At 38.9% G+C, this 14,335-nt stretch overlaps 1 protein-coding gene across 1 annotated transcript; it reads left to right on the top strand.

Annotated features, from left to right (window-relative positions):
- Window positions 1-362: 362 nt before the first annotated feature.
- On the top strand, window positions 363-13,998 carry LOC104096465 (RNA-binding KH domain-containing protein PEPPER-like). The gene is made up of 6 exons (XM_009602835.4): window positions 363-1,006; window positions 5,187-5,436; window positions 9,977-10,125; window positions 10,203-10,478; window positions 11,618-11,812; window positions 13,669-13,998. The coding sequence occupies exons 1-6, from the start codon at window positions 575-577 to the stop codon at window positions 13,840-13,842; spliced, it is 1,476 nt and encodes a 491-aa protein (XP_009601130.1). The 5' UTR covers window positions 363-574; the 3' UTR covers window positions 13,843-13,998.
- The last annotated feature ends 337 nt before the right edge of the window (window positions 13,999-14,335 follow it).

The following is a 14,335-nucleotide window of genomic DNA, read 5'->3' as shown; positions in this document are numbered from 1 at the left end:
CCTACAAGTTTTGAAAATGTTAGAAAGACCCAACCACCTTAAGCCATTGATTTAGCCACTTTCCAAATCAAAAGAAATTTAGAAAAAAAAAATTGGAGGTCATATGGCCAATTCAAGTTTTTTGGAGGTCTTTATGATAATTCTTCTCAACTCACTTTCTAGAATTTTTTATTTTTTTATTTAGTGCATTGTTCAATTTTTTATTTTTAAAGATAAAAAGAAAAGTTATAATTCTCTATCCAAGCAAAATAAACGGAACAAATCCAAGTTATTGAGCCAAATAATTTGAAACCAAAAGTAGAAAAACAAACCATACCAAATTTAATAGGTATGATATTGGTAACATTAAGAAATTGAGTACCGAAAATACATTAATACAATGTCTAAAAACGTAAGCCACAAGGAACCTAAAGCCTGATTCAGTTCCAGTTACTCTTTTCGCTTAAAACCAAACCCTCGAATCGAAAGAAGAAAGAAACACAGTCGCAAACTCTCTTTTTCGCTCTAAACTCTCGCACTTTTCTTCTTCCTTACCCCCAAACCCCTACAAAACCCAGTTCATCACATTCATCAAATGGTTTCTTATGAAGTAACTGACTCACAAACGGAGTCATTTCCTCTGTCAAATCAAGAGCCGCCGTCTGCGGTGGCTCCGCCGCCGCCGGAATTAGTCGCTTTAAAGTCTGAGGGTAATACCGAGTCATTTCATCCGTCAAATCAACAGCCCCCGCAGACGGAATTGGTCGCTGTAAAATCCGAGGATACAACGGTAGCAGGAAGTGGTAATAATAGCAGCAACAACAACAACAACGGCGGAGACGCGGTGGCGGCGGTTGTGCTGAAATGGCCGGGCTGGCCTGGAGACAACGTGTTTCGGCTAGTAGTGCCAGTTCTGAAAGTCGGTAGTATAATTGGACGTAAAGGTGAGCTTGTGAAGAAGATGTGTGAAGAGACTCGCGCTCGTATTCGCGTCCTCGAAGGCCCTCTCGGCAATGCCGATCGCATAGTATGTCATGACTACAATCATTATTATACATACCTCGTTTAGTTTCTATTTCTCTTAGGTTTTTTTGTTACTCTGCGAGTTTTATTTGAATTTAAATGTTTCTAATTGGTAAAAAGTTCCAATTTTCAGTGCATATATTAATAGTTTCCAGTTAAAGTGTGAGATGGGTGGTTGTTAAGATGATACAGTTTCTGGGAAAACGACAACATAAGAAGTTCATAAAAGTAGAACTGTTTGCAGACAATTGTCCCCAAACTGTGGTTTTGATGGTATAGCCAAAATCTAAAGTATTCCCTCTAATGAATATGTCAATGGAGTAAAACAGGTGGATTTGCACTGACACATGCAGAGTAATGGACTAGTACAAATGGCCAGCGACGGAGCTATGTCCAAGGGGGTTCAATTTAATCCCCTTCGTCAAATGATTATACTGCACAAATAGGGAAAAAATCAGTTCTCTTAGTTATATATAAGCTGTTGAATCCCCGTGACATAATGGACGATCCTAGTGTAGTGGTAAAGGGGTTCAAATATTGTTTTAGGTCACAAGTTCAAACCCTAAGTGTGACACTCTACTTTTTTTGAATCCCCTTGCATAAATTCCTGGGTCTGCCACTAACAATGACAGTCTCTTTTAGGTTTTCTTTTTGGGTATGCAGACATCTGTTACTGGGACATCAAGGGTACATTTCTGAAAATGCGTTGTTTTGACCGGATTACTTAATCAATCTACAGAGAAAACAGATCCATTTTTATAGTAACTTTCATTATGTAGTTTCTTGGAAGCTTTGTGTTCTCTGTTCTTATTTATTGTTTAGGTAGGAGGTTTCTCTTTACCAATTAAACTAAGATTATGAGAAGAATATATAGTCACGTAGAGCAGAGGAGGTTTGTCTTTGAATATATGAATAATGGAAAGAAGTTTCAAAAGACCTACAAATCCTTGGAATCAATAAAGACTTAGCTCAAGATAGGACACAATGGAAGAAAAAGATCCATATTGGCGATACCTACTAGTTGGGAATAGGTCTTAGACTTGTTAGAGAATTCTATTATTATTATTATTATTATTATTATTATTATTATTATTATTATTATTATTATTATTATTATTATTATTACTATTATGTATTTATGTATTTGTGTGTGTGTAAATATATATATATATACAACAACAGCATACCCAGTATTATCCCACACCGTGGGGTATGGGGAGGGTAGTGTGTATGCAAGCTTTACCCCTACCTTGTGAGGATAGAGAGGTTGTTTCCAATAGACCCTCAGCTCAGGAAAGCATAAATACCTATATATATATAACTTTTTTTTTTTCACTTTCACTTTTATTTTATTGTGGTTATGACGATGATATTGAGTTGAGCTTAAGGAAAGAATGATCGCGAACTTGTTTGGGATTGAAGCGTAATTGTTGTTATGCAAGTTGTTGCAAGCTTGATAGCTAATTCCTAAGAGGTGAGAGCAGGAAAGCAAAAAAGCTAAATTTTATAGTCAATGGAGCTTCCTGAAATATTGGTTTGAACTTATGTTTGTTAGACATTGTTGTTATTTGGAGATGAATCATATGGATTTAAGCAGTCGTGATAATCATGACTTCTTCACTGATTGTTCCTTGAGGTTTTGTATAATCATGTTTTATAATGAATCTACTTGAGATGTAAAAGGTATAATATTTTAGAAATTTTTTTGTATGTTTGTTTTGCATATTGTTTGGAGTTTTTGATAAAATAATGAAATTATACTGATGTAAAGGGGCAAGACTCCATTTTGTTCTGACAAGTGGCATGCCAATTATATATATATATATATATATATATATATATATATAATTTTCTTCTTGAGCCGAGGGTCTTTCGGAAACAGCCTCTCTACTCCTCCGGGATAGGGGTAAGGTCTGCGTACACACACACACACACATATATATATATATATATGCCTGGTCGTTCTACTACAGAAACTATCCATCTTATTAGGAGGTTGGTTGAACTGTATAGGTACAGGAAAAATGATCTGCACATGGTGTTTATTGACCTAGAAAAAGCATATGACAAGGTACCTAGGGAAGTTCTGTGGAGATGCCTGGAGGTGAAAGGTGTTCCGGTAGCTTATTAGGGTGATTAAGGACATGTATGATGGAGCTAAGACTCGTGTTAGGACTGTGAGGGGTGACTCAAAGCATTTTCCGGTTGTTATGGGGTTACGCCAAGGATCCGCGCTTAGCCTGTTCTTATTTGCTCTGGCGATGGACGCACTGACACACCATATTCAACGGGAGGTGTCATGGTATATGTTATTCACTGATGACATAGTTCTGATCGATGAGACGCGAGGAGATTTTAATGAAAGGTTGGAGGTTTGGAGACAAACCCTCGAGTCTAAAGGTTTCAAGTTGAGCAGGACTAAGACAATACGTGGATTGCAAGTTCAGCGGCGTATCGGGAGAAGTAGACATGGATGTGAGGCATGCCTCTCAAGTCATCCCCAAGAAAGGGAGCTTCAAGTATCTGGGGTCGGTTATCCAAGGGGATGGGGAGATTGATGAGGCTGTCTCGCGTCGTATAGGGATGGGGTGGATAAAATGGAGGCTAGCATCTGGCGTCTTGTGTGACAGGAAGGTGCCTCCGAAACTTAAAGGTAAGTTATACAGAGCGGTGGTTAGACCGGCCATGTTGTATGGTGCAGAGTGTTGGCCAGTCAAGAATTCTCATATCCAGAAGATGAAAGTGGCAGAAATGAGGATGTTGAGATGGATGTGCGGGCACACTAGGATGGATAGGATTAGGAATGAAGATATCCGGGTGAAGGTGGGCATGGCTTCCATGGAAGACAAGATGCGGGAAGTTAGGCTTAGATGGTTCGGGCACGTGCGGAGGAGAAGCATGGATGTCCCGGTAAGGAGGTGTGAACGGCTGGCCTTGACGGGTAAGAGTAGAGGTAGAGGGTGGCCTAAGAAGTATTGGGGGATGTGATCTGGCAGGACATGATACGACTTCAGATTTCCAAGGACATGACCCTAGATAGGAAGCTGTGGAGGTCGAGCATTAAGGTTGTAGGGTAGGAGGTAGGAGGTTGTGTCTTAGGCTGCTAGTAGCTCCTGCTGTGTCCATATTACTTCATTAGGGTTGCAGGTTAGGTTGTAAGAGGCTAGTTTGATATTGTTTTGTCTTAGGAACCTAGTGGCTCTTGTTGTGTCCTTATTACTTCCATTGTGTCTGTAGTATGGTGCATTGTTACTGCTTATTGTTATTGCTTTTCTTTCTGCTTTCTGGTTATCACGTTGTTGGTGTTATATTTCTAACTTCCTTTGATGTTACTGCTCCACTATCCTTTACCATCGTCGTGAGCCGACGGTCTATCGGAAACAGCCTCCCTTGCATACACACTACCCTCCCCACACCCCACTTGTGGGATTCCACTGGGTCGTCGTCGTCGTTGTTGTTGTTGTATGCAGACATGGTGTTATATATATATATATATGTATGTATATATATGTATGTATGTATGTATGTGTGTATGTATATGTATGTATGCATGCAAACATGGTTCATATATATTATAAAATTTCAGTACTCTCCGGAATGGTACTTTCTACCCCCTCAAACCTCTACCTTTTCTATCTTCCCATATGCTCCACTTGATTGCCGAAGGAGACACTTCGGAAACTTCACTTGTTCGTCTCTTTCTCCCGAATCTCCAACTTAGTAGCATGTTGACATTGTTGAGTGTAATCCATATGTTAATTTGACTTATCTATTATATTATTGTCGCAATAATTACAAATAAAGTATCACATCAAAATCTAAAATCTGAATAGCTCATTTAGTTTGAAATTTGAAAGTTGTGAAATCTGTATAAAATAGACCCATGTAATAGAAAGAGATCCATGTGAAATCTTTATTAGTGGAGTTATATAAAGCATTATCATCTCAAAATAGATAGAGATCCATGTAAATTGGGACGATAAAGGTTTTTTTATGAATAATGTCTACGTGTGTTGAAACAATTAACACTGTATTGTATTATACGATTTTGGTATAACACGGCTTATTTTTTAAATAACAAAAACAAATCATGTCTAGAAGGTATCTAATGTAGCATGATTTAACTTTATATATTCAAGGTAAGCTGTATCACTCCTTGCTGACTTCCTGCATATGATTTTTAGGTCCTAATATCTGGAAGAGAAGATCCAGTCACACAAGTATCACCTGCAATGGATGCCGCTCTAAGAGTATTCAAGCGTGTTGCTGGACTAAGCGATGGCGATCCAGGAGCAGTAGCTGCTGGTGCAGCATTTTGTTCTTTAAGGTTACTGGTGGCGTCATCGCAAGCCATTCACTTGATTGGGAAGCAAGGTTCTACAATCAAATCAATCCAGGAAAGATCTGGTGCCTCCCTGCGAGTGCTATCTGAAGGTGAGCTGTTTGTCTTTACTGATTTGTTTGCCTTTTCATCTGAGTGTCTCGTTCACAGCAGAATTTTCATGATACTTTGTGTCAAATGATTGGATTCTTGGTTATATGACTTTTGCTAAAAAATACAGCCAAATGTACAGAGCTGGTCATACAATAAAGCAACAACAACTATAACTACGCCTCAGTCTCAAGCTAGTTGAGGGTTGGCTATATGAATTCTCAATGTTGCTCTATTTAAACCTGTCTCAATCAAATATTAAAAAGTTTAGGTTCTTTAGCTCTAGAAACTATGGACCTTATGGCTGGAAAGAAACAAGGCTCGATTTGAAGGACTCAGAAATAACATTATTAGTATTAAGAATATATGTCTTCGTAATCTGTACTTTTGGTGTAAATGTAGTCAGTGAGGAAATCTGATTCAATTTATAGACTTTCTAGAGGTGTTAGGAGGGGGGAGAATAGTTTGCTGATGTTGTAATTTGGGATGTTTTTCTGTAACTTTATTGTACCATCTTGGTACCTTATTACAACAACAACAATATACCCAGTATTATCTCACACCGTGAAGTCTGTGGAGGGTAGTGTGTACGCAGACCTTACCCCTACCTTGTGAGGATAGAGAGTCTTGGTACCTTATTAATAAAATTTTTACCTTTTAAAAAAAAAGCACTAGAAACTCGATACATTTTCAACTTGCATATAAATCCCTTACAAGATTAATCAAATCATAGCTAACATTAGACCTAACATTTGGTATTGGAATTTCCAACATTTGGTAGTCGAACAAATTTTCTTGAGTGTTCGCTTCACTTGTTTTCAAGATATTTGATTGGTTGAGAATGCTCATCTTTTCCGAATCCCCAACATTTGGAATCTAAAGAATTTCCTTGAGAGATCTGTAAGAATTAGAACTTCTTGAAGATCTGAAAAAGAAAGCATTATCCATCATTGTGTACATAGATTTAACTGTAGTCAAGAAATAGGATGAATCAAGTGATGAGTCCAGTATGAAAGAGGATAAGTGATAGCTCTAAAGAAAGTGATTTATACGCAGACAAGGGAATGGCTGCTACTGTATACGTAAGGTTTAGTGTCGCAATAATATCCTTGACGAAGATCTGAGGAGGTTCCCAATAAAGTGGACCATTCTAAATACCATCTCCTGCTGCTCTAGAACCAAAATTTGCATGCGTGTCAAGAAGATAGTTCGCTCCAGACTCCAGTTGTCGCAAAAGCTCGAAAAAAGGAGAGTATTAGTGAAGAGGAAAATTCTAGTGACAAATAGTAAAGAAAGACAAACTCGGTCCAAATTAGGGTACTTCTAAGGAGGAACATGTGCTGAGGAAGAGGAGGAGTCTTCTAAAGAAAAAGAGAACAGCCAATAAGAAGAGTTGAGGAAGAGAAACTTGGGACGTTGAAGAATGTTTTGGGGATATCAGCTACAAGGTTCAAGGAGGAGTATTTAAAATTGAACGTTGCGTTGATAGATGAGAAGACCTATTAGCTTTGAGTTTTTAAATTAGATACTTGGAATTGTGTAATACATGAATTACTAGATGCCTAAATTTGGGGAAATGGGAGTAAAAGAATGAAATATGATACATGTATTAGACGAGGTTCATGTTGAAGAACACCTATAAATACCTATGTATTTTTGTCATTTTATTTAAGTCAAGTCGAGTGAAGTAATGGAATACGTTTTTGCACTTGTATAATTTGATTGTTTGAGAGTGCGTGCCTCCCAAAGTTCCAACACCATCGATCATCATCTCCCCCTTCAAGATAAAAAAGAACTGATCATGGATCTCAAATGGCCTACAACAACAACAACAACAACAACATACCCAGTAATATCCCACACTGTGGGGTCTGGGGAGGGTAGTGTATACGCTGAACTTACCCCTACCTTGTGAGGATAGAGAGATTGTTTCCAATAGACCCTCGGCTCAGGAAAGCATAAGCACCACATTAATGAAAATATAGACAAGAAGGGACAGTACCAAAAAGTCATATAAAAGCAGAATAAAAACAACAAGACAGTAAGGTGATCAACAATGAAAGAAAACAACGGTTAGTCATAAAAACCTACTACCAACAGAAAGCGAGACTACGTGCCAATACTATTGCTATGAACACTCTAGACTACCTACTCTACTACCCTAATCCTCGACCTCCATATCTTTCTATCAAGGGTCATGTCCTCGGTCAGCTGAAGTTGTGCCATGTCTTGCTTAATTACCTCTCCCCACCTCTTCTTTGGCCTCCCTCTACCTCTCCGTAGGCCCTCCAATATCAACCTCTCACACCTCCTCACCGGTGCGTCTGTGCTCCTCCTCCTCACATGACCAAACCACCTAAGTCGCGCTTCCCGCATCTTGTCCTCAATAGGGGTTACACCCACCTTGTCGCGAATAACCTCATTTCTGATTCTATCTAACCTGGTGTGCCCACACATCCATCTCAACATCCTTATCTCTGCTATCTTCATCTTCTGGACATGAGCGATCTTGACTGGCCAACACTCAGCCCCATACAACATCGTTGGTCTGACCACCACTCTGTAGAACTTACTCTTAAGTTTCGGTGGCACATTCTTGTCACACAAAACACCGGAAGCGAGTCTCAATTTCATCCATCCCGCCCCAATACGATGTGTGACATTTCCATCAATCTTCCCATCCCCCTGAGTAGTAGACCCAAGGTACTTAAAACCCCCTCCTGGGGATGACTTGCGAGTCCAGCCTCACCTCCCCTTCCCCTCCTTGAGTCTCGCCACTGAACTTACACTCCAAGTATTATGTCTTAATCCTGCTCAACTTGAAACCTTTAGATTCCAGGGTCTGCCTCCATACTTCTAATTGCGCGTTCACACCGTCTCGCGTCTCGTCAATCAGTACAATATCATCTGCAAATAGCATGCACCACGGCACCTCTCCTTGTATGTGGCGCGTCAGTACGTCCATCACCAGAGCAAACAAAAAAGTGTTGAGTGCCGACCCCTGATGCAACCCCATCATAACCGGGAAATGGTCCGAGTCCCCACCCACCGTCCTCACTAGGGTCTTTACTCCATCGTACATGTCCTTAATCAGCCTAACGCAGGCAACAGGTACACCTCTAGCCTCCAAACATCTCCACAAAACCTCCCTCGGAATTTTATGGTACGCCTTTTCTAAGTCGATGAACACCATATGCAAATCCTTCTTTCTCTCCCTATACTGCTCCATCAATCTCCTAACAAGGTGGATGGCTTCTGTAGTCGAACGCCCCGGCATAAACCCAAACTGGTTCTCGGAAATAGACACACTCCTCCTCACCCTTAGCTCTACCACTCTCTCCCAAACTTTCATAATATGGCTAAGCAGCTTGATACCCCGATAGTTATTGTAATTTTGGATATCACCCTTGTTCTTGTATACAGGAACCATCATGCTCCACCTCCACTCGTCGGGCATCTTCTTCGTTGTAAAAATGACATTAAAGAACTAGTGGTTTATGATATTTCTAGATTTGAAGTTATGAGGTGAAAAATAATTGATTTGAACATTTTGCCTGATGGTGCTCAAGTAGAAAAGGATGTATATCACAGTGGACTAATTCTCTTCTGCCTGATGGTGCTGAAGTAGAAAAGGATGTATATCACAGTGGACTAATTCTCTTCTGCACAGTTTAGAAGCCCTTTGAAGTAAATGCTAATGGTTATACCAGATAACCATAAAGAAATTCCATATGCAAAAAAGGACTTGGTTAGAGTGAATTTGAATTAGAAAACTTTCTTTTCAATTGTGCCATGGTGGTTGGGAAGGGCTTAGAAAGGAGGGACTTACAGGTTGGTTTGGGGGGGGGGGGGTAAGGGGTGGTTGAAACTGGACGTCGAGGAGGATGACTTTTTTTTGGGGGGGTGGGCTGCAATGGTGGCAGGGGTGGGGGAGCAGGAGCCACAAAGTATTCCAGGAATGGTTCTTATTTTTCTAGAGTAGTGAATGAGCAAATCTTATTGTTCACGAAGTCTCTATATGGAAGACTTAATAGTGGTAACTAGAATGTGACTTGGGCAAGCATCCTAACATTGTCTCCAGTTAGATGTGGTGCTCAAATTCTGCAGAGAAATGTTTATTTGGGCTATTGATAGATAGCAGTTGTCTCTAAATGTAAGATACCTCAGTTGTTATTTCTACTGCATTGTAATGTGGAGCTCCCAGGCAGCTCATTTCTTTCTTACTTGTTTACTTAACAATGATTTCAATGTAGAGATAAGCTTTTTTCCCCCCGAATTTAACAGATGACCATGCACTGTGATTATAAAATTGTAGTAATTTCTAACTCAACGATTTCAAAGTATGAGATGAAGTTCTCTTTCCCGGATTATAGGAGATTTAACTCAATTTCACTATGGTTATGAAATTGCATTCAAGATTAGATCTTGGAGTGTACTTCGATGTAATTCTTGATGGTGCGTTGGTGTTTTTTGCTATTATTTGCATGACATGAAACCTTCAGTCATTTGGTAGTAACATCTAACAATTTCTGAATTTCCCAGATGACGTGCCTCCTTATGCCACTTCAGATGAGAGAATTGTTGAAATTCATGGAGAGGGCTTGAAGGTGCTTGATGCTTTGGAGGCGGTATTGGGACAACTGAGAAAGTTTTTGGTTGATCATAGTGTGATACCTATATTTGAAAAGACGGTAAGTTTGATCCTATTGGCTGTTGGCTGAAGCATAATTGTCCAAATGTGTTTTACTAATACATGTTCTACTGCCAGTGCAATGCAAATATCTCTCAAGATCGGCCAGCGGAGTCCTGGGCTGATAAATCACAATCCTCAAATTTTCCACCTTCTGTTCCTGCACCTACATCCCAAGCTCTGGCAGTTTCTGATTATTCTCTTTCCATGAACCGAGACACTTACTTCCTTGATCGTGATCCCACTCTGGACTCTAAGCTTCGGCCCTCTACACTATCTCTGTATGGACAGGATCCTGGACTTGGTGGCTTGCGAACTTCTGTAGCTGGCCGAACTGGTCCCATTGTAACACAGGTCAGTTTCACGGATACTCTATGTCTCCATTAGCTGCTAGTTTGATGGAAATTGTGGTTTCTTTATGGTTTATGTTGGTCCGATTATGTAGTGGAGAACGATGTCTATACAATGCGAATGTAAGTTATCTGTATACCTATTCAATAGCGTGAAATGAATTTTCAACAAGGGAGTGTGAGGCTTGAAATTTTAAGACCTGAAAGAATGGTTCGATCAAGCAGCTGAGTATTGAGTATTGGAAACAGGCTATAGCCCTTAGTCCCAGTAATTAATATTGAAGCACATAATCAATTGAAGCTCACAAGATGTTTCGAACAAAAGAAGGCCCTGTTTATTTATTATCCTTTATTTAGAGTTTTAGTCTATATTTTCTTAATGTATAATTAAGATATCAAATCAGTTATAACTAAAAACGAATCATGAGATTGAGGGTCGTAATTATATTAATCTTGGTGGTTTTATATTGGTGGAGGATCTTGGTGGGTAAAGTGAGTATTTTTACTTCAACTGTACCTTGATTTGGACCACTTGCTTTATTACCTTTAATAGCTGTTTGTGGGAGAGCCCCCCGGGGGTTCCCTACGTCGAAGAGTTTGAGTAACAACTTTGGGGTTCAAGGTTTGAATCACAACGTATGCAACTTTTCCATCTAGCTAAGCTTTGGTGGCGGAATACTTGATACCTATCCTGGTGAGAGTTAGAAGCTACCCGGTGGATACGTTGAAGTGAACTCAAGTTGGCTTGAGTACCACCGTTAATGGAAATAAGAGTGCAGGTTTTAATTGGAATTTATCCTAGTTGTGTTCTCCTTTGTTTCTTTCTCTAGATTTTCTTATTTTCTTTGAGCGGGTGTGGTTGGGTGGGGCTGTTTTCAGTTTTTGCATGAGCATCATGCTGGCTTCTGCATTTTATTGATTCATATAAGTTAATTTATGTTTAGTTCAATTTTTGTAAAGTGTTACTGGATTCCATTCTGTTTTAGTATCCTGCTCTTAAACTTGAATGTCTAGCAGTTCTATTCCTTCTTTCTGCTTTTGCCATTAGCCTAAGGATTTGGCCACTACCTAAATCTATTTAATGCGCTGTATCAGCTCTGATATATGGATCACTTCTTTCTCTCTCTTCTTTTTCCCTCTCAGATGACAAAGGTAATGCAAGTACCCCTGTCGTATGCTGAAGATATCATTGGTATTGGAGGAGCCAATATAGCATATATTCGCCGCACAAGTGGGGCAATTCTTACTGTGCAAGAGAGCAGAGGCTTGCCTGAAGAGATAACTATAGAGATTAAGGGTACCTCGTCAGAGGTTCAAACAGCCGAACAGCTTATTCAGGTATGGAGCTCATCTTTAATGGTCAGACCATCCCCATGCACCTCACCTTTTATGGTCAGACCATCCCCATGCACCTCACCTTTCCTTTTATATATTCTGTGGACACAAGTAATTTGTTGTTTCATACAAGTCTATAGCAGGCAATCACGGTCCTTTAGCTGGTCGTTATTCGTTCATGTGTCTACTCTACGTGATCATATTCTTTCTGGAACTTCTTTTCTTGGACCTGTTACAAAAGATCAAAATATGTTAGAACTTTATGTGGTTTAGGGTGTTGAGAACAAAACTTTGTGGTCTTAAGCTCTCTGCAATTTTGGTTGTTGCAATCTATACACATGGATTATATCCTTGTTTAGGGAGAGGAACTCTAGGTGGGCGCGGTGGAGAAATCTCTAGCAGCGATGATGAAAACAGATAACAGTAAAACTCAAAGAAACAAGGAATTCAATAAAGCATTCAAGAACTAGTCAGAAACTAGAAGATAGAATTAGAAGAGGGGAGGATTTAGAAGAAAGGAAGGACAAGAATAATCATATTAGCATTCAGTTACTAGATTCAACCAAAGGGAGAAGAGAAATTGAACTGGTACATGGAAATCCTTACCTAGGAGAATCCAAGAGAGGTTCAATTGAAGAGATATAAGGGGTTCTTTCTCAAACTCTCACAAGAGCCTCAATAATCATATCATTAAAATTAATGAACTAAAAATTCTAAGGAGTCTATTTATGCTAGCTATTACAATGGGCATAGATAAATACCCAGAATACCCTTCTAGGCTAAGATTTGGAATTAATAACTAGTTGGGCCAACTTCTTTTTGGGTTTGTCCTCTTCCTTTAAACATCCATTTGAGTATATTATGGAATTTAAGATCTTCCTTCCATGCTCCTTTGAAGCTCTGTAAGCACTTAATGATTGCAAGAAGGCCCCAAAGCCCATGATAGCTACTTTGGCAGTGACTAAATACCTTTCCAAGTATGATTCCACCCAGAACTCAAGGAGTTTGTTCTATTTGTTACCAATGGCCCGTTTTGGTTATAGGTCTAAATTAATCAGACCTTTTGAATAAATCAGTTTTATTTGAATTATCATGTTTTACTAAAAATCACTTTCCTTCTCCACTTTTTCCCGAACTTGTTTGGGACTGAGGCATTGTTGTTGTATACAAAATCACTATATATGAAATAATTACAACAACAATAATTACATCTAAGTCCCAAACACGGGCTGATCTACTATTGAAGTTGTGTTCGACAGAACCAGTAGCTTGGCACAGACTTTGTAATTGTGTTATGAAATCTACTTAATATGTATAAATAATCCATCCAGTACCTAGTTAGTATAAAAATGTGATTCCAAAACCTATAAAGTTAAAATTCTAGATACGCCTTTGTCAAAACAAGTTGGGGTCGGTTATATGTATCTTCAGACTATGTTACTCAATACAAGCTCATCTCAAGGCAATATTATCCAAAATCAAAAATAATAATAACAAAAATAAAACTAAAAGTATTTTATCAAATAATTAATTGCTTATTATTTTGTTTAAATTGATTAATTGTTAATCACCTTTACCTAAATAAACCAGAAATAGATGTAGAATCAAATCAGACCTTGAGCCAGGTATTTTAAGGAAAATAGAAATAATGCAGCCATACCTTTCCCTTTTTTCTGATTTGAGGTCTCCTTATCACTGGGTATGATCGGCTCTACATGTTTCATTGATACATTGAGGAAACAAAATATTAAAGGACAAATATGATAAATAAGATAAGAAGACGAGGAAAAATGTTGATAAAGCACGACTCATATTTCTTTAACTAGCTTTTACTTAGTTTTTCACTTGCTCTTGTGCAGGAGTTCATTAGCAACCACAAAGAGCCAGCCCCGAGCATATATGGGATGGGTGAGCCTGGATTTGGTTCTTTTTCACGTTTCAGTGACTCCTATTCATCATCTTCGTTTCAATCTCAGCGTTTAGGGGGGTATGGATCTTCTAGTATAGGTGGATACAACAGTTTTAGATACTAAGAGCGGGTAGGCTTTAGAATAGTTCCTGGGAAAGGTTCTCTTTTACAACTTGTGGAACCCTACTTTAAAATGGATTCATGTATGTAATTAACTTTCTTAAATTCTAATGAAAAGTTAGTATCGAAACTTAGTGGTAGATAAAAGTTATTATTGTCACCCTGCTTTTCTCTCTTTAGTTACTATTTATTCTCTTTATGCTTCTGGTTCATCTTTTGCGTAACATCTAGAGAATGGCGAGGGTTTCCTTGAGTTTTTGCCAAATTTCTCCTGTATGTTTGGTAGTGGAACTAATGTCCTCCTCCAAACACCTTGAGCACTTTTCGTCGTCTAAGTTTGCTAAACTTGAGCAGATAAGTCCAATTAACGTAACACAACTATTGAACCAGGTAAACTAAAGGAAGAAATCCTTTAGTGACTTTAACTTGAGAGGTAAAAGAAACCCCAGTTATCCCAACTCCTGATTCCGTTCTTCCCCTTTTCCTCAATTCACTAT

The sequence above is a fragment of the Nicotiana tomentosiformis genome, chromosome 8 (assembly GCF_000390325.3).
Source record: "Nicotiana tomentosiformis chromosome 8, ASM39032v3, whole genome shotgun sequence".
In the NCBI taxonomy this organism is placed as follows: Eukaryota; Viridiplantae; Streptophyta; class Magnoliopsida; order Solanales; family Solanaceae; genus Nicotiana; species Nicotiana tomentosiformis.
This window is presented reverse-complemented; position numbering and strand designations above follow the sequence as displayed.

Excerpts from the sequence above, each read along its gene's own strand:
- LOC104096465 (XM_009602835.4), top strand. The coding sequence starts at position 575 with ATGGTTTCTTATGAAGTAACTGACTCACAAACGGAGTCATTTCCTCTG. Across the intron at positions 1,007-5,186 it reads TCGGCAATGCCGATCGCATA|GTCCTAATATCTGGAAGAGA; the intron begins GTATGTCATGAC and ends TATGATTTTTAG. Across the intron at positions 11,813-13,668 it reads CAGCCGAACAGCTTATTCAG|GAGTTCATTAGCAACCACAA; the intron begins GTATGGAGCTCA and ends GCTCTTGTGCAG.